Source organism: Maylandia zebra, linkage group LG11 (genome assembly GCF_041146795.1).
Source record: "Maylandia zebra isolate NMK-2024a linkage group LG11, Mzebra_GT3a, whole genome shotgun sequence".
Taxonomy (NCBI): domain Eukaryota; kingdom Metazoa; phylum Chordata; class Actinopteri; order Cichliformes; family Cichlidae; genus Maylandia; species Maylandia zebra.
The window spans coordinates 25,895,810-25,923,290 of NC_135177.1; the positions used below are offsets into that span (position 1 = coordinate 25,895,810).

At 41.1% G+C, this 27,481-nt stretch overlaps 2 protein-coding genes across 6 annotated transcripts in view; both read left to right on the forward strand.

Annotated features, from left to right (window-relative positions):
• lipeb (lipase, hormone-sensitive b) overlaps positions 1-19,744 on the forward strand; it is a 28,820-nt gene extending 9,076 nt beyond the window's left edge. For 3 of the 5 annotated variants that reach the window (XM_076890111.1, XM_023152613.3, XM_076890112.1), the window contains 11 exons: positions 559-649; positions 1,027-1,053; positions 1,723-1,868; positions 2,287-2,472; positions 4,919-5,071; positions 7,744-7,888; positions 9,538-9,765; positions 12,365-12,550; positions 13,485-13,666; positions 14,612-14,878; positions 15,664-19,744. In XM_076890111.1, the coding sequence (XP_076746226.1) occupies positions 559-649; positions 1,027-1,053; positions 1,723-1,868; positions 2,287-2,472; positions 4,919-5,071; positions 7,744-7,888; positions 9,538-9,765; positions 12,365-12,550; positions 13,485-13,666; positions 14,612-14,878; positions 15,664-16,065 (2,013 nt within the window). In that variant the 3' untranslated portion in view covers positions 16,066-19,744. The remainder of the gene's footprint in view (positions 1-558; positions 650-1,026; positions 1,054-1,722; positions 1,869-2,286; positions 2,473-4,918; positions 5,072-7,743; positions 7,889-9,537; positions 9,766-12,364; positions 12,551-13,484; positions 13,667-14,611; positions 14,879-15,663) is intronic. The other 2 variants (XM_076890113.1, XM_012919103.3) reach the window with 2 other exon arrangements.
• An 899-nt stretch (positions 19,745-20,643) lies between these two features.
• Positions 20,644-27,481, forward strand: part of tmem145 (transmembrane protein 145) — a 45,428-nt gene continuing 38,590 nt past the window's right edge. Inside the window, exon 1 of the mRNA XM_004550919.5 lies at positions 20,644-20,942. Within this exon, the coding sequence (XP_004550976.1) occupies positions 20,832-20,942 (111 nt within the window). The 5' untranslated portion in view covers positions 20,644-20,831. The remainder of the gene's footprint in view (positions 20,943-27,481) is intronic.

The window sequence follows — 27,481 nt, forward strand, 5'->3', positions numbered from 1 at the left end:
ATTGTGTTCTACACCTTTAACTTTTTTATATTTTGTGTTGTGTTAGGACTAGTTAGTTGCGGAATAGAGGTCTCAAAGATTTCTATAGTAATTTGTAAAGTATTCTTTAGTTTTGTAAAAGAAAGAACTTGTTTATGTTTGAGGCAACTGGCCTGTTACCTGGTCTGTGTATATTCCCCTGCTTTTATTTTAGAAATAGGAATTGACCCTAAAAAGAGATGTTAAGGCTATGAGAAATACAGAACGACGATCTGGTCATCTTTACAGCAGTTCCCATTTTTCTCAGTTGAGCTTAACAAGGGAGGCTGAACTCTCACAGCACAGAGGTCAAAAGCAAACTAAAGGGAAAAAATGATGAAGCTCCCTTTGAGTCTATTTTCTATCAATTTGTAATCTCTTACAATTCTGATATTATGAGATCTTCTCATTCTTTTTTTCACTTTCTTTTGTAGTGATTCTAGTCACATTTGTGTTCTATTTCTTATGTTTAAATGTGTGGATAGTGGACTGGAATTGAAATTATTTTCTCTGTTTTTGTACATGCCTTCTCCCCTCTAGTTCACTCCAGCCATTCGCCCCTTTCTTCAGACCATCGCTATCGGCCTTGTGGCCTTTGGAGAAAACTACAAGCGGCATCAGTCAGGAATAGGTCAGCAACATCTTGTCTGCATCTGCACCCTCTCATCATCCAGCCAGATCGTTTTCATTCATAGATCGTACTCATCCAGCCCCACACCTCTTCTACATTGCTCCCTTGCCCCTGACTGTGTAACTTTTGATGTTGTGTTTGGATTGTAGATGCTCTTTCATCCCTTGGAATCTTGAGGGCTTGCTGCTGTGCTTCTTTTATATTTCAGAATGTTTTGAACATGCACATAGTTATGTACAGAGGCAGCAAGAGAAGAACATGCACTGTCATAGACACACATGTATTGTGAATGTGTGTACACAGACAGAAAACTATTTAACATTCAGTAAAGAATTATCCATTTCTCATGGTTTCTTGTGCTCTCTGCTACACCACAGTGGAAGCAGGAGGTATTGCACCATATGGTGAGTGTGCTAGACCACCACCCCTTTTATAATATTCCTCTGTAGTGGTCTGTATAACTGTGTGAAGAAACTTATTTTATTCTAAAGCTCTTACTCTGCCAAATTGTTCTGCATTTAGCACTGTAAGCTACATTAGCATTCCTGTGCCTGTATATCATCATGATAAAAGGCCTTTCCTTACTGCCCATCCTTGACCCATAATCGTGGGCAGTAAATAAACCACTGAAAGCAAGAGAAGATTGATAATACAATTGAGTCCTTGTGTGGCTTACCATGAGCCCAGTACAGTAGACTTAAAAATCCCTGTGGCAAAAATGACTATAGTGTTTTGACTATGTAAAAGCCAATTTCACCCTTCTGTTTTTTTTTTTTTTTTTTTTTTTTTTTTGTTTGTTTTTTTTCTCCCCTGCTAGGGACCAGACACTTGAAACTTTAATGTTCATTCCCTCCTCCACTTGTTCCTGCTCTTTGTCTGTGTGTTAAATGTGGCTCCCTTACCTGTTATTTTTTTTTAATCTTTTGTCCTTGCTATTTAGTTTCTGTTCCATTTTTAACCCATCATTATCATAATATGCATTCCTCTTTTTTTTTTTTTTTTTTTTTTTTTTTCCCCAATCGCCTTATCTCGGTCTCCTCCTCATCATATATGCTTCTCCCTACTTTTTTCAGGGGTAGCAGCCAGCTCTTTCTTTACCTCAGGAAAGTATGCCATTGACCCCGAGTTGAGGGGGACTGAATTTGAGCGCATCACCCAGAACCTGGATGTCCATTTCTGGAAGACATTCTGGAACATCACTGAAACTGAAGTCCTGTCTGTGAGTAGACTGTTAATGTTTTTTGTGTCTGTCTGTTGACAAACACACAGAGACACCCGCTCTTGGACATCTGTAATTGAGAAGAGTTATCTTTGCTAACTCATGTACCAGGATCTGCACAGTGCTGTTTTTAATTTCGACGCAGTATCAGGGATACTTTGCTTTCCTCTGGTAATGGTACCTTTCTATCATTATGCATTTCACCTACAGGCTGTTAGTAATAATAGAGTGGAATTCAATTTATTCAATGGGGTTCATGATTTATTCATTCAGTTTCTCTTTCCCTCCAGTGGCCTGCCTCACTCTGAAACTTGGACTTTTTTTTTTCCCTCATCTTTCTTTGACTTGTTTTCTCACTAAATGTCTGGGGTTTGTTTTTTTTTTTTCTTTTTCTTTCTGTCTGTCTCTTTTACCACAGAGTCTCGCCAGTATGACATCCACTCAAGTCAAGGTAAACCGAGCTCTTTCTGTGCCTCCTGCGACCTTTGACCTTCCCTTGGCGGCCAACCACAGAGCATCAGTAACTATAGCTCCACCATCAGCGCACATCGGCACTGCTCCTGTTCAGATGAGACTCATTTCTTATGATCTGCGTGAAGGACAGGTACTTGAATCTTTATTCAGTCCATACTATAGTGGCATACTTGAAAATTCAATAAAATCTTTATAATCTCAAACTCTCTGCAAAAGTTTATGGAGCTTTTAAAGACTAATGCTGGCACTTGCTGTACACTTGTCTCTATGTCATTGTTATGTTGAGTTCTAATCTCATTCTGGATGACTGCCAGAGATGGGATTGTAATACGTTAATACGGTAATGTGCTTTTCATGCCTGCGTAGTAGGTTGAGACATAACAACAAAGTCAAACTTGTGATCTGAATGACATAAACAACCTGATGAAAGACCCTGGCGCTGATCTGATTATTCTCAAAAAGATTTTAAGTAGGGTTGTAACAGGTCTGAAACTGCTAAGGATACACTGCAGGCACTGCCAGTTAGCATCTGACTTAAGGGCTTCATCTGGAAGCAAGGGAGGCATCAGTCGCTGGTGTTTGATCTAAACCTTGGTGGGCCTGCACACAGCCTTGGTCTGGCTAGCATTTGTGAAGTCTGTTAAAGAAAAACATATAAGGGGAACCTTCCTAACTCACAAGGACACCACCAAGGCAAAAGAATATAGAAAAGTGCAGCTACAAATTTAAATTGTTAAATTGCTTTTAGCATGTACAGCACTTTGTGAACTCTGGTTTTATGTTAAAGTGCTTTATAAATAAAGGTGGTATGGTATTGTCCTTGTGTTGCCCACAATCCACATATGTCTCCATGGTAGAGGTTAAATGTCAGAGAAGTGGTTAGTTATTAGCTGGAGAAGACGGACAGATTCTTTGCTATAGTTCAACATAGTCACAATAACAAAGAACAGTACAACAAAACTAGTAGTCAGAATTTAAAAAAGCAAAAGATACAACGGTGTGAAGCAGTAATCTACCTGTACAATGATTGGAGGTGCAGCATGGTTTGCAAAGTGTGCCCCTTGAGGAAGTGAACTACTGAAACTCCTGTTAATTGATATTTATACAAAGCCGTTTGTGGAAATGAACTCTTGTCTATGCTCACTCTGGGCTAAAAGGTAGCTAAGACTTGCAGGTTACAAGACAACTGGCATACGCAGTAAAGCACTGACAGCCATTTATCCATCCATTTTCTGCTGCTTGTCCAGATCACGGGGAGCAGCCATAGCAGAGATACTCAGACCCCTTCTCCCCAGCCACTGGCTTCAACTGCTTTGGAATCACCACTGAAACCTTCACAGGCCCAACATAATCTATCCAGCAGCTGACCCAGAAGGCAACTGGGAAGCATCATAGACTGATGTCCAGACCACTTTATCTAGCTTCTTTTAATGCCAAGCAGTATCTGCTCTTCTCTGAGCCCCTCTTGAATGCCTTAAGCTTCCCACTGTGTCTCTAAGGCTAAGCTCAGGCTCCCCACCACTTGTAGGCACAATTTTATTCTTTCTGTAATTACCCACAGCTTGTAGCTGTAGGCTATGTAGCCAGCTTTGCCTTTGCACTCAGTTCTCTTGATCACTTCAGTGCAGTGTCTGCATCACTGTAGGAGCTGCACCAATTCTTTGTCAATCTTTGACAACCAGTGACAACAAATACAACCTGAGCACTTAGACAAGAAGATAAGTAGAACGCCAGTGCTGGGTGCTAGGCCAGTCCACAGGTTGTTTGTGTCAACCAGATGACACCTGCATCTTTCTTGGTATTATCTGTGTGTGTGATGCATATTTAAGTAGCCAATTCTGGTGGTTAGGGAAGTGTACTGAAATAGGTTAGTTTTCCTCCATATGTTTTTGCTGACCTTGCATATATCAGACATTTAAAAAAAAAAATCTTTCAGTGAACAACTCAACAATATTTGTTGGCATATGTGGCATTTTCCTTGTTTCTTGTTTAAACAGCAGCTTGAAATCATCATCTTATTCTGCTTAATTCTCACACACACACACACACACACACACACACACACACACACAAAATGTCATTACTTTCTTTCTTTCTTTTTCTTTTCCCTTTGCCTCCCTTTTTCTCTTGGGAGACTCCCCCTTTATCCGAGCTGCTCTTGTAGCCTGGCAGCTAACCAGACATACAATTTCTCACATTGATCATCCAACAAACAACAGTCCTTTTTATGTCACAAAACACAAGCCTGCATCAGTCGAAACACTTTCTTAGCCTCCGTCCTTGTTTCTGTTAATTAATGGGAATTAGTATGTGTTCCTGCAGCCAAGCAAGGTTGTCAGCAAGCTGCTGCAGAACAACTGGTTAATCCACTTCTCAAAGGAACCCTGTTGCTAACATTAGAAAATTTATCAGCAATAAGACACTGTTTGGAACCACAGACACTGTGAATACTAGACCCAAATAGGAGATCTTGATTATTTGTCTTTCTGTTCATCTTCTAAGTTATTCGTTCTCCTAATAATGTTTTTTTTTTTTTTGTTTTTTGTTTTTTTATATATATAATCTCACTCTCTCAGGACAGTGAAACACTGCTGTCTCTGTCCCGCTCCGAGGGGGGTGCTATCTCTCTTTCCCTGGGGCTGAAGACCAAGCGCCTCCCCTCTTCTCCATGTCTCCTGATCCATTTCCATGGTGGAGGCTTTGTGGCACAGACCTCAAAGTCTCATGAGGTGAGAAACTACTGTTCTACTGAAGTTAGCTCAGTTTCAGAAGTGTTTTATTTTGACTAGAGATTCATTATGATTACCTCTGTCTTGCATGATAAAGCTGGTTAGATTCAATGGACTGCTTTTCCTTGTATTTAATGGAGGTTTGTATAGGACAGTATTGATGTGTTTGTAAGATTTTATAATAGAACACAGACCAAGAAAACGTGGCACTTACCTGTCAAAGCACTAACAACAATACACCTCTAGCATTAGATGCCAAGTTCAGGTTTTGAGCCTCTATCACCAAAGCTGTCATCCAGCTAATTTCATCCTCTCATCCCTTCAATCATGTTTTCTCAGACTAATTGTAATGAAAACCCAACTAATTAAAGTGTTGATGAGACAGACACTAGTTGACAGCAGAGGAGAAGAGGGGTTACCAGTCTGAGTCTCTTCCCCTGTCAATAGTGTGACATGGATTGAGAATTTAGACTAATTATTTTTATAATTATCCCCTGAAAACTTAACAGAGACTCTCTGACCTTACTCTGTGGCTTACTTACTGGTAAGGTGCTTGCAGAGCTGACCCTTGTCTGTCATTGCTTTCTGTCATCTAATTCATCCTCACTCCTTTTTGTTCTCATAAAGGAGGAACTTGTATCCTAGATTTAATTTCTGGATCACTGTGCTAGAAAAAAGAAGCACACAGACACTAGCCTTGTATATTATTACTATGTAAAAAACCCTTAAAGTCTTTTTTTTTTACCCTTTTGATCATAAGTTTAAATTGGTGGCAGTAAATAAATTTTAACAGGAAGACTGCATATTAGTGTGGTTTGTTGATTTATAAATAGGAAGATTTTTTTTAAAAATATAGTTTGTACCCCTGTACTTTATCCTGTGCTTGTGTGGTCATTATGTGGCATGAAGCTACTTATAGCTGCTTTAAGACAGGGCTCTGTGAAATTGCAAAGGACATTGGCATCCTTGATCTGCAGCTGCATAGCAACCAAAGGATGAGAGGGAGCAATCAGAGAAGGGATGTGTGGGGCTGTCATGTTGAATTAACAGAGAACTGTACAACCCCGCAGAGAAAGATTACCCAGGGCACTAATGGAAGACTTGTCAGACTATCCTTCTCTCTCTTTTTTCTAGGCGCTCGTTTCTTTTTCTTTTCTTATTACATCCTCCTTCTCAATCTTTTTGATATCACAAAATCATTTTTGTTCACTTTGTGTCCTTTTTCTACATCTCAGTTTAGTTGTATTTGGACATCACTTTACTTTCTTTCCCCCTTTTGCCTTTTTGGATCCCTCTACCAAGACCCAGAAATGAGGAATACAAAAATGAAAGATTTTATGATGGAGTGGAGATGAGCATTTTTGCCTTCAGTAGCTCATTTAACCTCTTCTGGATCCTGTATCTCCCATCATATGGGTGAGATGAACAGTTCAACCTCAGATGAAGAAGCCTGTGGTGGTCTCAGTGCATAATGATGCTGATATCACAGGAATAAATGTACTTGGAGTCTATGTATTTAGTAACTTGGGCACAAACCCACATTCAGTAAATGTTGAGGTATTTGCAGATTAACTGCTATTTCTGTCTAAGAATCAGTAGGACAGCAGCTCCTCTTAATTCCAGCTTAGAGGATAGATTTGGGACCCTTTAAAATTATGTGTGTGAGAAGAGTTTCCTGAGTCATTTAAATTTATACAGCCTGGTTCCCACCCATTAAAACTCTTGCACACACCTCTTCTCATATTGACTTGTTGTAGACTGCCAGTAATGGCTGTTGTTCTCACTAAGTAGAACGCATATACACCTTGGGAGCAGCTTTACTGATTTGCACAAACTCACATTGCCTTTCCTGCTCAGTGCTCGGACTGCATGCACACACTTATCTGTGTCCTCACACCGAGATTTATCGTGACAGGTAGAGTTTTAAGACATCACAGCTGACTGCTGGAGCTGCTACTTTTCTTTTTGTCATACTACGGTAAATCAATGAGGGATGAGACAGCACATAAACATGTACACACTGTGCTCTTCCTGCCATTGTGAATGGTGATCTGTTGCTTTTACCAACACCTATCACAGCAAACGTATAGGTGTTGGAATTTGATAAAGACAGAAGAGGAAAGGGCGAAAGCTTTGCAAAAGTAATATTGTCAGAACTCATCGTGCCTTTCTCACATTTCAAGGTCACTGCCTAAGCAGAGTAAACACTTAACCTGACTGTAACAATATTAAAAAAACGATCAGTATTCTGACAGCAAGTCTGTATCTATGGATTTTCTTTGTATATCCACACCACCTCCTTCTCTTTGTCCTCTCTCTTCATACTTCACCAAATAGGACATGTGGGCACATTTGTTATTGCAGTGCAAAAAGAAGGAAAATGGATTTGACTGTGAGGGCAGCGCTCATTCTCACTTTGTCTAGACAGTAAGCCAGAAAGCAGACAGATGACATCAGAAGAAAGCATAATTTTCATAACTTTTTGTCCTTCTTTTCAAATGTTCCACACAGCAGGCTTTTCCTCAATCACTTCTCTTTTTTATTTCTCTCTCCCTGCCTCTGTGTTTTATTATGGCTGCTGTTGTGTGTCATAAATTTACCAACATAAAAAAAGCATTGTTTTTCCTTTTATAAAGTCATGTCTTTGTATCATTATCTTCTGTTTGAAACAGCCCTATCTAAAGAGTTGGTCCCAGGACCTTGGTGTTCCCATACTGTCAGTGGACTACTCTCTGGCCCCTGAGGCACCCTTCCCACGCGCCCTAGAGGAATGTTTCTATGCCTACTGCTGGGCTTTGAGAAACCACCACCTATTAGGTATATGCATCACACAGCATTGTTTATACTTGAGTATGGCTGTGTATCTCTCTTGTATATTTTCTGTTTCTTCTTTAAAGTCATGGGAATAGTATACAGCAGATTCACAAAGTACTCAAACCCTCTCATATTTTGTTCACTTTATTGTACTAAAGATTTAATTTAAAATGGATAAACAAAGCCATGGAGTCAGCTGGGAGCTTTCTGTAGATATATGCAGTAAGACTTGAGGCATAAATCAAAGTGAGGGGTACAAAGCAACTTTTAAATCTGAGTGTTCCCAGGAGTCCGGTGTCCTCAATAACTGTGAAATGAAAGAAATTAACTACCAGGAATGTTCCTAGTATTAACTTTGTAGTGACATAGACCTTCAGTGTGATTTGATAGACATATTGGTCTTTGGGCAAAACTCTGAGCCTTATACCTTTCAAACACCAGGCACTGCTCATTACTTGCTAATACTAGCCTATGGTGAGGCATGGTGGTAGCAGCATGGGGTTATGGAGGAACTCTGTGACAGAATAAGCAATAACTTGTCAGAACTGACGAAACGCAGCAATGATTTCAAGCATGGAAAGGCATATTCTGGACCACTCAAGGATCAAAGTATGTCCTAAAGCCCACAGTTAAACCCCGGAGAGTGGAGATACCTCAAGATACAAGTTCATTTTCTTGCAATCCAGTCTGTTGGAGGTTGAGAGGATCCGTAAGGAAGAGTAGATAAACTGCCCAAATCAAGCTTGTATAAGCTGCCAGGGATCTTCTACAAGCTACTGATTTCATGTCTGAATACGTTAAATGGTTTTAAAGGAGATTTGAGTTTTTGATTTCTGGTTTTTTAAAAAAAAAAAAAAAAAAAAAAAAAAAAAGAGAGAAGAGAAAAATCTAAACAATTTTGTGTTAAAAATAAAGCTGTCTCTCTCTCTGTGTGTGTGTGTGTGTGTGTGTGTGTGTATATATATTCTACATCTTTGTATGCAGAAGTATCAGTATGTCCCTTAGGCAGATGAAAGAGAAGAAAGTTATTAGAATTACTGAGCAGGCACGTTGAAGGGATAACACCCACCTATTTCAGCGTGAAGGTTTCTGTGGAGTGCTTCTCTAAATCCTCCGCTGCGTTCACCAATTGCTTGTACCTCCTGAGAGGATTCATTTATCACTTTGAAAGTGATCATGCTGTATGCTTCTTGCACTTTACTTGCTGTTCAGTGCTATCACACCAGTTGTGATGCTCAGTATTTCGACAGAAAAAAAGAAGCCATCTGGTCGGTTTGGGGTACGCTCGTCCGCTGAAGCACACTGTGTCAAATTAACAGAGATTGCAGTGCAATATGCTACTGCTGTAGTACAAGTCCTCAATATCATGGCTATGAAGTAGATAGGGAAACCCTAGTTACAAGAGCTGCCTATTACCACAATGGTGAACAGAAAAGAGTGTTGCTGTTACACTGCCTTTTTTTTTTCTTCTTTCATTTCAGTAATGTCATAGTTTTTTTTTGGTTTTTTTCCCTTTAGAAAAGATGTATAAAAAAAGAAGTTCTTGTCCCCTTCATGTTATCTCATTTTTCAAAGTTTTCCCTGTGAATTACTTTTCTTTCTATCCGTCCTTGTACCAGAAGTCTATAATTTTTATTTATTTTTCCTTACAGGGTGGACTGGAGAGAAGGTGTGTCTGGCTGGTGACAGTGCAGGAGGCAATTTATGTGTGACGACATCGATGCGAGCTGCTGCTTTTGGTGTGCGAATGCCAGATGGCATCGTGGCAGCCTATCCAGCTACCCTGCTGACAGCCTACGCATCCCCTTCCCGTCTGCTAACACTCATGGATCCCCTGCTGCCACTCAGTGTGCTCTCTAGGTGTCTCAGTGCCTACGCAGGTAGGTTTGTGTGCATGTGTGTATTTCTGATTTTTACCTGAAGTTGAGATTTAAGTTGAATCCTATTTTTCGTTTCTGTCGAGCACATCTGTCTACTCCTTGTTATACATTACATAAACATATTGGTCAACCACCAGGTGACAGCTTTACTCTACTGGATGTATGATAAATTTTTATTGAAATAAGTTGTCAGGTGGGTAACAAACATTAAAAGATAAAAGGTCAAGTTTTCAGCTCAACACACAAACAACTCACACAAAAAAAACCTAGAGTTACATCACTATATTCAGGAGGCCAACAACGGCAGGGAGAAATGAGTTCTTAAATCTGCATCTTGGCAGATTAAATCTGCAGCTAGAAGGAAGAAACCTGCACTGTTGAGTAGTGATATCCGATACCAAGTAATATTCAGGGTGGTATCGACGATACTGATCCGATACCGGTACTTTGTACAAAAACTTATTTTATTTATTGTATCTCAAATTATAGCATAATAATGATTATAGGACATCAGATTACTTGTTCTTATCGCTTAATGCAGGGTTTATCATATAGAAATAAAAAACTGAAGTTGTGGCTATTTGAACACCTTGCCTGCCTGCAGCACTAAAGGACTCCGTGAGAGACGTCTGTCTCGCCCTAGCAGCACCTGTCCCTGTCCTCCTCTTCAGTTCGTCTCAACATACGCTCGTCATATTCTGTGATATGATTTACTCTGAGGTGTTTGACAAGGTTAGTGATGTTGCCACAACCATACATGCCAACCCTCCCGATTTTTCCGGGAGAATCCGGAATTTCAGTGCCCCTCCCGAAAATCTCCCGGCGCCACCATTCTCCCAAATTTCTCTGAATTTTCCACCTGGACAACAAAATTGAAAAACCATATTGCAGAATTCATAGCGCGGCCCAGCCAATTCCAGTCTCCAACAATGACGACAGCTACTTAGTTTTAATATTACTCTTATTTCTCTTTCTGGGTCGCAAAAAAAACGTTTAACATATTTTCAGGTGAGAATGTAGCTGTGTAAACTTCAAATATCTGAGCCAACCGACACATCGTTTTCAAACCCCCGTGGTCTTGCGCTACTCGGGTTAAACATGATATATAAGTCACTTTTGATAACTTAAAAATGTTATTGTTTGGCTTTTTCAGTGTTTTATTTGTTCATGGGTAAATCGGTTTGGCTGAGATTAAAGTTATTCGATTAGATTAAATTAAATGTAACTTTATTAATCCATCGGGTGGGTTCCTCTGGGGTTTTCACACAGCTGAATAAACGTCAAACAGAAAACGATTAAAGAGAAGCGTGAAACAGTCGAGAGTTTACGTCAGCGCCCGGTTATATTTTAGATAGCAAGGAGCAGACGGCCGAGTTTCACTCCACGGAGGGAGCTCGTGACGTACTACCCGGTTTTCTTTAGGCCGCGAAGGCCGGGTCCTCAGGTGGAAGCAGCCTCTGAATTTGGACACCCCCGCTGTTTCCAGGCCGGTCAATAATAATGGTGACATTTAATGTATTTTATCCGATAAATAAACACTGTAAAATGTATTTATCACCCCCCCCACCCCAACAGCCCTTTTGAATATCTCTCTAATTCTGAGTTCTCAAGGTTTGCAAGTATGGCCACAACACCTCACTCTTGGAGCACTTTTTTGCCACATGTATCGCAAACTACGTCTCAGCTGTTTGTGGAGATAAAATAAATCCGCACATGACTCCAATTACGCTCAGCCATTGTTGTGAGTGCGCACGCCAGCGGTTGCGAGACATTAATACAGCTGTATTTCGCACATAACTATGAAAGGCAGAAGAGGAAGTAGTTCCTTTGAATGTAGACAATCCGAATGTTATAGTTTCTTTCCACTGTGTTCCTGTTAATGATAAACTACAAATTTACCCTAAATTACTAAAATATCGATATTTTAATGTGAGAATCGATTCTAGAACATAATTGATTGGTACGTTGAAACCAAGCACACCATTGTTTTTTCTTGTGACATTACCAATAAGTTTGATGTGTTACATGGCCCTCTTCCTATTGAAAAAAACAAAAGTTGTATCCAAGATGGCCGACTTCTAAATGGCCACCATGGTCACCACCCATCTTGAGGAGTTTGCCCCCTCACATATACTAATGTGCCACAAACAGGACTTTAATATCACCAACCATCCCCGTGTGTGTGTGTGTGTGTGTGTGTGTGTGTGTGTGTGTGTGTGTGTGTGTGTGTGTGTGTGTGTGTGTGTGAGATAAATTTTAGTTTCACAAGGCAGGAGAACTGAGGACAATGAATGACTGCAGGAATTGGCTAACAATTTGTGACAAAGAGATTGGCTATGCTGACTCTCCTTTCAATAACTGAACTAAAACACTCATCATTTTTCTGTTCCTTCCTGCTGTCCACATTGTGTATTGTTGGCTTTGCAAATAATTGTATGGCAGTATTGAACGCACTCTGTCAGCGTTTACTGGACTATTATACCTCTTATTATTGCTTTCCTGTCTTCTCTGTTGTTATTCATTTGTGCTTACTGAAGAATAACAAACACTTTTATCCATTTTGTACATTTACTTCCTTCTCTTATGTCTTCTTCTCCAGGCAGTGGGCCACAGACCGAGAAGCAGGTGGAGAAGGTGAGCACGCTGAGCCTGGTGAGGAGAGACACTGCACTTCTGCTGCGAGATTTCCGACAGGGAGCCTCCAACTGGATCCACTCTCTGATCGATTCTAGCAGAGCTCCAGCCTCCACCAGCACAGCACCAGAGGCACCAACAGAAGCCACAGGTATACAAGTAACTGTTATAGTTGTTAGTTGTCAGGTTGGAACATTAGGTGTGGCTTGAATGTATTTGATAGGCAGTTGCAGTCTGTCCATGTCTTGGTCATCTGCCCAGCTCAGATATGTGTGGGTGTATATCTCCCACATTCTGTGTTTTCATTGAGCCAATTAATATAAGTGTTCCCCAAGTTCATTTACACCTCTCATGAGAGGTCAGTGATATGAGAACTTCTTAGGCAGCATCTAACTAATTATTGCTTTAGCCAAACCATTTGTGTAGTACTCCTGTGTCCATATTCATATCAGTTCTCATCTTTGGGATAGCAAAGCATTGACAGTAATTGTTAATTGTAGCCACCGTAAATCTGGTGGCGAATTGTAATTTTCATGGTGTGCCCCTTACCTTGGTGACACCCCCACAGCTGCAAGCCCAGTCTAATGAGAGTATCATTGGTGGGTGTACATTAGTAAAAGGCCATCGTGGTGCTGAGATGGTTCATTATTAAAGAGATAGGAGATCGGTAGAGCTTTGTGAGACCAGCTACTAACTGCTGTGTTTTGACAGTTCAGGGCGGGCAGATGCTATCATCGTGTGACAGCACTTTTTGAATTTCCTCCACCTACTTCTCATCTCTTCCAGATATAGCTCAATTTGCATTCTAGGCTTTTAACTATTGGCTGTCAACCAGAGGACATATGATAAGTGGAAACAGTAGATGAAGTGAAAGTGATTGTGTGTCACCAGTGTTATTTTTCATGTGTCCTTCAACTGTGGTTAGTCCAAATGAACTAAATGCCCTCTTCATTCTTAATATGCTCTGATCTGTCAATCCTGTGTCGTTTCTGAAACTTAATTGTACTATATGTTTGTTTCTCATTGGCATTCTTAATTTCAGTTGTGCATTCATCAACATGGTTCCTTCTGTCCTTGCTTCCTAGATGCAGTGAGGAAGAGCATTTCGGAGGCGAACATCTCTTCTCCTCATACAGACCCACCTGTCCCCACGGATCTTTCGGAGTTCCCCAACAGGAAATTATCAGTGAAGAGCCAGACGTGCCAGAACTTGGGATCCTACAGCAATCCCATTCCCAGCAGTGCACCGCTGCTCTCTGAGCGTGCTGTAGGTCATGCTTGAACAGCTTGCTTTCAGCTGATGCTCTTATGCAGAAGAACCTAACAGTATTAAATGGCCAAGATCTGTTTCTTTAATAACACCTGGCTGTTAGTGGGAATCATTGTGAGAATTAAACCTGTCGTTATTTGACAATGGGTAATTTAATGATGATTGTAGCACCACTTTAGTGAAGTGAAATCCCACTAGCCTCTTGTCTTTGATCAGGAGATCTCTGCTTTCAGCTTGCTTTAAAAGGATTTGGCACGCAGTTGTAGCCTTTTTAAGAGGTCGAACATTTTTGGGGCATTGAAATATTTTGGCCGTTGATCAAACAATGCTGTCTACCCTGTAGTGATGTGCATGTGTCACTTTGATGAACTCATCCGAGATTGTGTCACCCATCCCTCACAAACAGATTTGGCTTTGAAATGCTGACAGGATATCAAAAGGTTTTGGTTGTGCGAGTACTGGCAAGGTGTTGCAGATTATCCTCATATTTTCTCGCAGGCACACTGGATTAGTGGCTGGCGCAAGCAAAATTAGCAAGCAGAGGTGACGTAAGATATTAAATATGTTTTTCCTTCTGAAATGGGAATCGCTCAGCCAAGAGTCAGGCACTGAGCCAAGATTTTTCCAAGGACAAAGTGGCGTGTGTGTTTACATAACTGTGGCTCATGGCTCATCGCTAGGCAGTGGTGCAAGTTTCAGTCATTATGCAACTGTAATGTTTAGTAAGTTTGGGGAAACCTGCAGTCAGCTTAGATTGAAGAAGTCATTTGGACGAGTGATGAAGCAGTTCTCCCATTGAAAACTGAATCCAGATGGATAGAATAAACTTTATAGGACTTATAAAACCAACTTTTCTTGTAAAAATGTTTTAGCCTTTCTTATTTTTTATTGATATAAAGATATCCTTTGAACTAACCTAATATTTTCTCATCCTTTATGTAGCCAGAAGATGTCAGTTTCTTCTTTGCCAAAGATGAAGATCCCTCAGTGATCACTGACCTGTCTTCAGTGGCCATACCACCCCCTGCTGGAGAGGAGGGCTCACAGCAGGAGCACCCCAGGGAATTTCCTCTTGGGTTTGAGCCACTGCGCTCAGAGCAACTAGCAGAGATGAAGGTGGAGAGCTCTCCAGTGGTCAAGGATCCTTTCTGCTCACCTCTGCTAGCCCCTGACAGCATGCTGAAAGGGCTGCCACCTGTACACATAGTGGTAAGAGGATGTAAACGGTTAATTACTGAAATTACTGGTTCGCAGGTTACTTGTACAAATCTATTGTTTGCGTTACTCATTGTGTGCTAACAGTAGTCTATATTTTATAGCAAAGTGTTTTCTGTGAGAACGTGTGTGAGATTCAACTTCAAGTATAAGTTGAGCATTATAAAGGTAGACTGGCAAAAGCACATGCTCCCATGGTAGTGGCTATGGAGTTTTCTGTGGAAGCGCAGCCTCCCTCAGTAGATGGAGTTTAACTGTGTGTCACATAACTGTACATATTTACTGTCTAGTCTTCTGAGCACTTTCTGAAGACTTATTGTTCACTTAAAAGTTGAGACTTGGGGGGGCAATGGTGTCATCACTGGCTGGAATTGGAGCTTTTGATTGTATTACACAATCCCTTTCGATGCATTATATACTATACATGGTGCTGCAGAGGCATTAAAGTGTTAACTGACAGCATACCAAAAGATGTACGTGGTTTACAGATATTGAAGTGAAACAGTGTGATGGGAGAGAGAGGGTAGGTTAAAGTTATGTTTTTCCTTTTCTCTTTTCTTATATTTGTTGTTGTTGGGTTTTTGTTTTGTTTTTTGTTTTTTTTTAATTCGCTGGAGTGAGTCAGTGAGAATGTAAAGAAATTGGGGACAAAAGAGACTGAGGATGCTTGGCTTCGTTTTCTTCATCCACTAATTAAGATTCATGACATGTCTGAAGGGAATCCAGATTTGCTTCTCACCATTTCTAACCCTTCTTTTCCTCTCTCTCCCCACCCTCAGGCTTGTGCACTAGACCCCATGCTGGACGACTCTGTAATGTTTGCCAAGCGTTTGAGGAACATAAACCAGCCCGTCACTCTCTGTGTGGTGGACGACTTACCCCATGGCTTTCTCAGCCTATCTCAACTCTCAAGGGAGACGAGGGAGGCTGCCAATGTCTGCGTGGAGCGAATTCGCGCCGTCTTCACACAGGACACACCCCCAGAGCCACGGAAGCACCGCAAGTTGGAACGGACCGACGGGGGTGTGTCAGCATCTTCAGGGGAAACCAGTTCTCTCTTTGTTGGCCCCACTGAGGGAGGAGAGCTAGCTGTCGGGAGAGGGGCTAAAATTGCTGATGGGGAGGGCGCAGTTGCTGTGGCAGCCCAGAATAACACTGATGCTGGTGGCATTGGGGCTTAAATAAGGGTATATAATAAAAAAGGGGGACTGCATTTCACTCGAGGAGCGAAGAGAGAAGGAGTAAATGAAAGTCGGACAAATTTAGGCAGCGTAGTGCCTATATGCAAGGCAAAGCATCCTGAAAACAGACAGGGGGTGGGAAATGCAGTCTAGCATATCGCCCAGTGTTTGAGAGACAAAAAAACAGCAGAGGAGGAGCACTGAAATATAACTTCCTCTGCTTTACAATTCCTGCCACTTGTCTGTGCACCATTATACACCAACGCAAATCTGGCAGACAAAGTGAACACACCCACAAGAGACAGTCATGTTTTAGAATAAAATTATTTAGCAGCTACTTAGATCAAAGACCAGCACTCACCCACACACACACAGCAGTCGTACTTAACAGAGTTGCTGTGAGGCAGCAAAGGCTCGGACATAAAGAGGCACAGACTATTCTCGAGACGAGGCCTGAATGGGTGATTCATATAGGCCGAGGCAGTGATTCGAGGCCCTAATCAGATAGTAGTAGGGACACTATATGCTTCAGTGTGGAGTCACCTCTATCAGAATGGCCATTTGTCCGTTAGGGAGCGACTCTAAATAACACTTAATAGCTCCACATTGTGTTCTCAATTACGCCAGTTTAGCAGTCAATACAGCTCACTTTGTGGATGGTAACTGTGTAGACTCTCTCCAAAATAGAATTACAAAGCTAGAACAACAGCGTGAAACACTTGAAACTGGATAATTGATTCACTTCTTTTCTCATATTTGTTGCAGTTTTAAATCATTTTATGAATTCTATGCAGTAGTATTAGTTTTGTTATTTATATCAGTTTTTATTGCAGTTATGCCAGGCTTAAATGTTCTTTTCTGTTCTATATTATATAATGAACTCTTTTCATTTCTTTCCCCCCATGTTTTTCAGTGTGCTGAATATTTACCTCTGCTTTTGTGTGTGTGTAGCAGCAGCTGTTCTGACATCGCTGGCCTTTCCAATTAAGCTTCTGTTCTACCCTCAGCAATATACAATGATCAGAGTAAATGTAGAACATTACACAGGCACAGAGTGCCCTGCCTTGTGCATTTTTGTAGTGATATAATAATGCTAGTACAAAGACTGGACTGCATTAGTTTGTAGACAAGTACACTTAGGATACATCTTGTAGGTCTTTCAGTGACAATCATTGCTTTGATATTTTAAAATGTTTTTTCTTTTTTTTTCCTTTTTTTGTTACAGCAGCAGAAAGTCCAGCTCTCAGCTATCAATACACATTTAAAATTTCACTACAGTGATTTCCTCTCAAGTTGCCCTGGTCACTGACTGTGTGCTACTGTTCACTACTTCTCTGCACAGTAGGGACTGTGTCAAAGTGCCACTTCTCTGTAGCTGTGGGATTTCCTGCCTGACAACTCTTTTTCTTTCTTTCTTTCTTTCTTTCTTTTTTTTTTTTTTAATTACAAATTGGAGGCTTTTAGGAAAAACTTAAGCAAAGGAAAGGGATTGCAGAGGTGCGCTGTAAAAGCCATTAAGACTTTTGTAAGACATTTTTGACCAACTAAATGTGTCTGGTCCATCATATATATATATTTTTTTAGCTCCCCACTGTCAGATTTGGGCGTTTCTTTGTTTACGATAACCTGAGGACACTCCCTTTTGCATGTTGCTATCAAAACACTTTTAAGTATGCAAAAATGTCCTTTGTAGGGTCAGTCCCTCTATCACGTCTAAGTAAATATAGATGCCAACAATGCTGGCACTGTCCTGCCCTTGCCTGGTAAGAGGGCTGGGGTTGTCAGGTCTGTAGAGAGGGATGCTGTGTGATGAATTGGATTTAGCTGATGCTCAGAGAGCAAAATCCTCCCCCTGAGGAGCAGGATTTTCAGTAGGAAAGTCATGCTACAGGATTATACCATACTCAGTTGTCAGCTTCAAGTACTTACTGCAGTATTTTTAGTCAGATTGATGGAGAGAACAAGGACCGAGAAGAGGAAGAAAGTTATACAGTCGCTCTTTCCGAGATGCTGGGCTGAAGCAAGTGTTTGCTTTACTAGCCGCTGTTTATGCTCACTGTGCACTTTTGCAGTAGTTGCACTGTCGCTCAGTACAAGTTTAATTTAAGCAAAGCTTGAACATGTCACCTCCCTCCCCTCTCCCCGCTCTGTGCCTCTGTCTGTGGCTGAAATGGAGACTGGCTGCACACATAATCACAGTTGTCTGCTACGTGTTGAGAAACACGACCTCTTTGTGTTGTGTTCATATCAGACAGGAATGGCACTTCACACTCTAAACTATTCATAGTATTAATTAGCTGTTGTTGAGAGATGTCTCTAATGTAGTCAAGCCTCTGTGAGACAACAGTTTTTATCTGATATAATGTACACAACCTCATCCATACTGAAGTCAACACCGCACAGGATGAACAACAAAGGTGACGGGCCATTAGCAGTTTCTTCTATAAGGAATTTGAGTTAACTTGCTTTATTTTGATTTTGTTTAAATTGTGTCAAATTCTTATAGGCCTTCCTATGCCTCATATCCTTGATGACCCTCGAGCATCAGGCTAACCTGAGTGCAGGCGGTGGACCAGGGAGTCCTTGTGGTGTTCTGATCAGACAGGCTTGCTGATTCTCATTTTTGCTTCTTTTGTTGAACCGTTTGGTGCTTTAATGCTGCCTACAACTATTAGCTGAAATATTTTGTTCAGTATTGATTCATTTAAAGCTCGGTTGATGTTGTCTCGTGTGTTGATTATTTTGTTTAATGAGCAGCTGCTGTGGTAGTTGTTTAATATAGCTGTGTTGTTGTTGTTGTTATTGTTATTATTGTTATTATTATTATTATTAATTCAGTCTCAAGTCGTGCAGTATACCTCTACAGTTTGACTCTATTCACTAGAGATTTTCTTTGCCTCAGGCTGTTTCCAGTGAAATGCAATGCTAAGTGCAATACTGCTACAACATGAGCCATTGGAGCAACATTTGCAGCAAACCTGTGTAGTTACACACCAGCACAATATTTTTTTCTTTTCATTCCCTGCTTCCTCCATCACATTTCTTCCTCCATCACTTTTTTTTTTTTTTTTTTTGGTGCAATATGTTTGACTCACTTCACAGCTCATATGTAGGTTCCTTGAAGCTTGCTTCCTTTACAAACACCTCTGTGTTAAACTGACTTTAAGCACTTTGCAGAAATGTTACATGTCATTCATTTATGGATAAAGTTTCAAGTTGAACCAAAGACTGAAGCCAGAGTCTTGTAACAGAGATGTGCTGACATTACTGCTTAATGTTCACTGTTCTCATTGAAAATGCAGGTGCTAGTCAGTGTCATAGTCTGCCTGCACTCCATATGCAAATTGCACTGCATCAGTTCTGATGTAGAATATGATTAGCCTTTAAAAAAAAAGCTTGTATACATGACAAGCCATAGACTATAAAAGTGAGATGTTTTTAAGTTTGTTTTGTTGCTGTTCTTTAAAAACACCGTAAGTGCAAACCCATGAATAAAAAGAATGTATATTAAATATTATGATTTATGTAGATATTTTTACTTAAATTTGTTAATCAGATTGGTTGTAGATTGATTTTTGACTGCATTTCTTTGCAGGTTCCACGTTAGGGTGATGTGTCTGCTGCGCCAGGCTAGTTACTTCCTTTGTTGATTTTTATCCAAATAAAATTCTGACATGAACCCTGCTGTTTTTGTATTTAAATTTTTTGAATTAACCTTTGTTTATCATTGATCTCACAAAAGGTTAACTAAAAGTCACAGACTATGACATACTGGTTATAATTCAATCAGATATGACTTTTTATACAAATTGAATTAGGATTCGGGATTACATTTTTGGACAACGAAATTGCTTAAATTAACTTTTCTAACATTTTGATTCAGCTTAGACTTTGGAAAAGGTCAATAAGAAGTGTGACCTTTAGCTAAAAAGTGTCATCTAAAACCAAAAGTACACAGCACAGACGGCTCTCTGCAGAGAGGTGCGAAATGAAAAAGTACTCTTAAGTAGTTTTGAGGCGCTTGCCATTTGCATGAGTGTTTTCATGTGATGCCACTTCTCTCCACATTGCACATGCAAAGACCTGCAAGCTCTCAAACTGCTGAACTTCTGATTGCTACAATTATTTTACAGATCAACGTGGTCATAAAGGTGATTGTGTGACTCGAACAACACAACCGCAAGTAAATATGTAAATTGGCTCTATTTCATCCACTTCAATTGGAACTGTAACAAAGTAATACTTAAGTTTGCATATAGTAATTTTATTGTAACAGCATTTTACATCCTAAAAATGCCCTATACCTAAATGATGGAACCCCCCCCCCCCCCCCCATCTTTTTCTCATGGGTAATTTTCCAAGTAACTCGGCCCATTGAGTCACGTTGCCGCTGATTCTTCTGGTTAGTAATATCATATTTGGGGCCAGGAGACCAACCAGCATCTGTCTCAGCGCAACTTCATTAGAAGTGCGTGACCTCTAATGGAAACATGATTGTAATCAGCCATGGCATTTTGAGCGTGTGGACATGTCGCATTGACGAAGCACGAGCGGAACCGTGCGCGCGCTCGGCAGCCGCCACCCCCTCCCTCCTAAACAACCGCCATCCAGCTTCACCTGCCGGAGGGGGGGGGGGGCACATGCATTGAGGCAGCCGGCGCGAGCGCGTCTGATTCCTCTCTCTCTCCGTCAACGCGCGCTCTCGCGCGGAGACTGGCTTCTGGGAGCTCGGAGAGCAGACGAGCGGCAGCTGAGGAGAGAGAAAGATGGAGGTGAGGGTCGGGGAGAGACTCCTGTGCCTGGCCGTGCTGTCCAGCGTCCTCTGCATGGATTCAGTCCTCGGGAAATACGTGAGAGGCGTCGTCAACACAAAAGAGGTGAGCGTTTGTTTTCCCCCCCCTCTATCTTTAATTTGTTGCCTTGCGACAATGACCCCACCGCTCGCTGACAGAAGCGAAACCGACTTGACTGCGAATCCGTTCGCAGGTGTCTCTTTGGTGGACTGTTCCGTTAGACGAGGGGCCAACAGCCGATTCACGGATCAAGTTGCCTCGCATATGTGCACGGCTCTAGTGTCAGCGTGTGAAACACACTCACCTCTATTCTGCCCTAAAATCCCGCGCCATCTACGTGCGTATCATGCGTGGCGTATGTTTTACCCTCATCACGATAGTCTTCTGTATTATTGCTGCCTCTAAAGCGGCATCACGCCAGTTCAGAGCTGGAAATAAATCCTAGGAAGTGGTTACTCTTCTTTAAGTCCCATCCGTGTGTCCGGGGTTTTGTTGCCATGCTTGGATGTAAATTAGCAGCGGCTTTTCTGTTTATGATCGGAGGACCTGTCACAGGTGTGAGTCATATGGCCCGTGGCACGCGGCGGTGGTTTGCTGTTTGTTGAACCTGGGCTTAGTACCGCCTGTTAAGGGTTTGGGGGGAAGCTGTCAGCATCGGGATCACTGTTGTCCTGACGAGATCTGCGAGTTCAAATGTTGACTCTGCAGCTGGAGCAGGTATCTCTGCGCTGCTTGGAATTTACCACCTCCTGTGTCACATCTCTGCAGGCATCCACGCGAGTTTGTTGGGATCAACTTTTACATAAATGAGCAGTAGAGTTGGGTCTACCATTTTGTTGTGAGTGAAGCAATAGCCCAATCAGAAGAAAGAAGCAACCACCTCCGACAAAGTTATTAATGGCTGTTTTGAACGTGATCGGGATACTTAGAATATCTGGTAAAAAGCGAAGGAGACAATGTGGAATCAGCTGTTAGTGTGTAACATACACACAACATTGAGATTATGAAGTCAAAATGCATATGCTGCCGAAGTAGTTTCTTTTTCATCGCGGGTTTGTTTTTACTTGATAAAATAATAGTTTCAGCTTAACAGGGGCGCTCTCAGCTCTTAAAGCCTCCTGTTGCCACAGTGGAGTCACTCAGTGACCAGAAGCAGGGAGGTAGGGTCCATTGTTCCACTGTGTGGCTCAGATATCTCTTTGAAAAAGGCGGTGGTGGTGTTTGGTCAGATATTTTGCTCACGTCATTGTACAGTTTTACCTCACTCGTCCCAAAAAGAAGATTTAAACAGAAACACCAGACATAATAAGCTTTGATGATTCCTCTTACCTGCTGACATGCACTGCTGGCTTGTCTGCAGTTTAAGAGGAGTTGAGCCAAACGGTGACATTGAAGTCACCATTTTTAAATCTGCAGGATGACGATGGAGATCAGAATAGATAAATTGAACAGGAGGCACTCATCCATCCATCACGGCTGGAGAGATGCCCTTGAACACAGGCTGAATGTGCACCTGCTCCAGTGGAGCTGCACAGTGGCCAGCAATATAGGCTGCACTGGGCAACTTCCAACTGTTTGTGTGCATGTGTGTGACTGTCCAGCTGCTGAGCAGAAGGACAGCCATCTACTCTTCTAGAAAACCACAGTGAAAAAAGATTTAGTTTTTCTTTATTGCTGGCCTTGTTGTGGCAGGCTGGTAATAAAATATTATTCATGAAAAGTAAATCTCATAATTTCATGAACCACTGTAGGCTGATTTTTTTGTTCTCACAGTTAATTATTTCATCAATCAGAAGTGGACAAAATTTCACCAAAAAGGGCGATGCCAGTGAATTTCTTTTCTTTTTCTTGCTTAAAAATTATTAAAATAATTGCTGAAATTGTTGCTATTGGGTTACTTGTTAATTTATCAGCATGTACCTTTTTTGGTTTTATTGCAGAAGAAAAAAGAAGAAGAAATATTATGAGAATAAATAAATGAATAAAAGGAAAAAAACGAACGCTTGGTGTCTCCTAAAAAGTTGTGGTGCACTTTTTTTTTTGGTTTCGTTCTGTAGCTGGTCAGATATTAGTTGAGTGCCTAAAGAAAACAGAGCACTTTGAATGACATCCTGCAACACTGGGCTTGACATATTGATATTGCGTGTGTGCGTGTGTCTCTGTGGTTCACTCCTCATCAGTCTTGCTTGCGCATTCCTGCCCCAAGGTCATCCACTAACTTTACTCAATATCCTGCCTCTCTTAGATACAGACACACACACACTCCCATGCACACAATCATGTTGACTTCACACTCCTATCAGTCTGTCGCGCTCACATGCTCACTCATTGAATAAACTCTGCTTCAGTCCCTTGATGCGGTAGCTGTGTCAATGCCTGCAGAGGTGAAGGCTGAGTTTGTGCAGAGCTGCAAATTGATAAATGAAATTTACCTCACTGGGAGAGGGATGAGCTGTTGAAAAGTGCTGGACAGCTGGAGAAATATATGGAGAGGCACACGCCTAGTTGTCCAAAGGCAGTGGTGCGGACTTGTCAACAGCTTTCTTGGGGCTGGTCGATGTGTACAATTAGTCTAAGTGGCTCATAGTGTGTGGACGCACTGATAAAATGTCCCTACAGAGGGGTGGTGGTGCTGTTAGATTAAAGGACAGGAGAAGGACGCCATTTTTAAAACCAGTTGGGAAATTTTGAGAGGGAGAAAAAGTTTGCCCTTCTTTAGCACACAATGGCACAGGACCTCTGAGTAAGGCAGTAAATCCACCCTATGCTTCAGTCTGGGTCTCTTGTGTTAATGTCCATAGAAGCGTATGAGTTTGCAGCATACTGATATTAAAAATCAGCTGAAGCAAAGACTTTATTCAACCAAGCTATATACAGCTGAGCTGTATCTCTGTTACATTTTAGCGGCACACACCTGCCGTTGAACCGTGAAAGTTTAAGTGCCCGCCTTTAGCTTTGGTGTTTTAAGTACTAAAGCTGAGAAACGTTAAACGCTCAGAAATCTTGTATTTTGTCCTGCCATGAATGAAACGTCTGTTACTGACACCATCCAAGCAAATATTGCAATCCAGTTAGAAAAAGTGAATAAACTTGGTTAGTGAGCTGTAAAAATGACTTCTTTGTATTTTTCCCCAGGATGCTGGGAGTTGGTTTTAGAATGGGGCGGGGAAGCCCATTGAGCAGAGGTGTGCTGATAAATATCGTTGCTAATGTTTCCAATTGTTTAGCACCATTATGCAGACTTTTAAAACAGCTGGAACTTTTCATTGTTTGACTTACAGACAGAACAGATAATTATAGATTTCAGTTTATTAAGGGTCATTTAATTGCAGTTAATCAAAGTAAATTTGTCTACAGCAGTTGTTAAGTAGCTAAAAAACACTGTAAATTGATTTGTAGAGAAGTGTTGTTATTGAAGGAAAAGAAATGGAGCAGTTTCTGGGTCAAACTTGCTTGATTAGAAACTTTTTGAGTATTTAACTGCAATTTAAAAGCAGTGGACTCTTTCAAATTACAGTTTTGGTATTGATAAATCAGTAAATTAATCATTTAGTCCTAGTTTTCTGCCAACTATTGGGCATTAAAAGGGAGGTGGGCTTGAGGATTCAGTGCTGAATACAGATATTAAATAAAAATGTCCATGAGCAGGTTTAAATGTTTGTATTCTTCACAGTTAATTAAAATTTGTGGTTTTATAAAGAAAGGTCTTCAAACGGTTGCCTTTTAAAAATCAACAAATGGCCTTGAAACTTCTGTTTCTAAATGAAAAATCTAACACCACGTTCAGCAGCATACTGCTGCCCACCGGGCCTTTCCCCGTCCTAAAAATCAGCACCTCACATCACATAACACTGACATATGTCTGGGTTGATAAAAGCAGCAGATCTGAAATGAGGGATTTTGCCAGGAGTTCTTGGTTTAATAGGATCATGAAGAAGCCTCATATGTGATGTCTTACTTTAATTAATGCCGTGTCTTATCTTAAAACATGCCAGTTTTGAACTCTTGAAATTCACCCAGCAAGACTTTTAAGAGTCACTTAAAAGTCCTTTAGCTTGACTTTGAAGTAAGTTTTGGGAACCCTGTGTGGATAGTATTATCTAGTCCACAACTCAATCAGTTTTCCTTTATCTCTTTTTAATGAGGACATTGTGATCAGATACAGGTGCCGTATGTGTGTAAGTAGGTGTGGCGAGTGGGCGTTTCATGTGCTCATAAGCTGGGTTTGACATGTATGTGTATTTTTATGTCTGCAAACCCAGCGTGTGCTCACTGAACCCCCCCCCCAAAAGACAAAAAAGAGAGCTGAGTGTGTTTGCATGTGTGCCTGTGCGTGAGTGTGTTTAATGCATTGCAGTATTGTGTAACCCTGACTAATGAATCATTGAGAAGCCCAGCGGGCCAGGGGTGACTTGACTAGCTGATTGGTAATTAATTGTTAATGAGGCTTAGCAAGCAAACAGGGTTTTTGGTGAGAAAGAGAAAAAAGATAGAAAGCTACTGAGATGAAAGGACAAAGTGTGAGGGAGGGGGAAAGAAAGGAGGAAAGAATAAGACTGCGAGAGGCTGAATTGACCAGATACTGCATCAAGGCATCGCACTTGATTAATGGGCGTACATACACACATGTACAAGTGCAACAATGCACACACACTCTGGAAGGTGGTTGAGTGACTCTGCATCACAATGCAGCGGCCTTGGGGAAATAGGAAGACTAAAAGGGGATTAAGGTAGACACCTCATCCACTGTTGCTGTTCTCCCAGGCTCATTGTCTTTTCTGGACTTCACTCACACACACACATACACACACACAAACACACACACACACACACTAGTGGGAACGTAGTTGTTAACGTTTGTGGAATTGCTCAACACCTGTGTTGAACTATCTTTGCATCCATCCAACAGTATACAAGCTTGCTGATGTTGTCATGACTCAGTTAGACTCTGTTAGCTGCTTGATTTAAAGCATCCACTGTGGAATTGCAGTGCTGGGAAAGTTAAGTAGGAAACATAGCTGCATTTAAAAAATTATAAATAAATTGCTAAGTAAATAAATGAATACTGCACTATTCACAGAAAAATGTCATCCTTGACTCTGCATGTCAGTCAGACCCCTGCCTTCTAGAAACTTTGGGGTATTGGACATAACATGATTAATAAGTCAGGCAACTTCACTGGTAATGTTTTAATAGATGTAATGAATCAGTACTAATAATGAGTACAACTGGAACCTAATATGTGCTAGTTACCGGTGAGCTTACTGTCCAACTTCCCAGAATCATCCTGAGACCTAAATCTGTCCCTAAAACACATCACCTCAGCACTGTGGGCTTTTCATAAGAACAAATTACAAGCAATGTAATATTTTTGTTGATAGCACATCTAGTTTGTTTTAAATATGGGTGGTCAGCAGGGGTTCAGTAATGTATAGTAATAATCCCCCAGATTTATAGTTTTATTAGTAAACGACACAGAAATGACAATTTGCATGTAACTTAACTACTGAAATCTAAAAGCACACATGGGTAGTTGATCTGCTAGCAAGCTACTGAAAAATGTAGTTAAACTGGTTTAACTACATTCATTGTATCACATGCTGTTTAACTCTGTAGCAGCAGCAAAATATATTTTTCTTCATTTATTAATCCTGCTCATCAAATCATTGACTGATCACTTGATCAACAAGGTTGAAGGTTGTAATTATATACAGTCACCAGTCTGAAATCACTGTTTGGTGTTTTAGCCTGAAAAGTGACCAAAGCTACTCCAGTAATTAGAATAATTACCTGCTATACCAATAATATTTATTCTTTTGCGTTCAATGCTGGAGCCACATTTTCTGCTTCAGCGTGATGATATCATATACACAAGGGCAGGTCCATAGAAAGGGCTCTCTGAGTGTGTTGAGGAAATACTTGACTGGTGTGCACAGAATGCTCAGACCCATCAAACACCTTTCGGGATGAAGTGGATTGCCAATTGCAAGCCGGGCCTTATCGCTGACATCAGTGCCTAACCTCAGTAATGCTACTACGGCAGAAAAGAACCAAATCCCTGCAGCCAGGTTCAGAAAACTTGAGTAAAGACTTTCTACAATAATATTGACTTTTATAGTGATATTCTTATGTCTATGGCTTAGGAATATTTGTTCTCAAACACATATAGATGTGATGACTGGATGTCAACGGGCTTTGTTCAGCAGTTCACATAATTTTGACTATGTACTGTGTTTTATTTTGTGTTTGGCTCCACTACTTTGTTGTTTCCCACACATAGACTTGGGGGAACCATCCAGGTCTATTAACAGTTGCCCAATGAAGGCAAATTAGCCTTTTTTCTTTTATCTATCCAAAATAATAACATAATCAAGCTCATTTGCTCTTACTGTGAAAGTTCAGTTGCAGGAAATCAGCTAGTCCTGTCTCCTGTTTCAGGTTGCTGTTACGGCAGTCCTTCAAGTCGCTCAGCTTGCTTGTCTCTCGATCATACACTCCTACTCCTACGTTACCTTCTTGGAATGCAGCTGGTAACTCTGGTCCCGTTTCGCACTGGAGATTTGCTGTAAGCTGAAGGGTGACTCTCACCAGAACGTGTAGCAGGTGGAGAGCTGAGGCTCAAC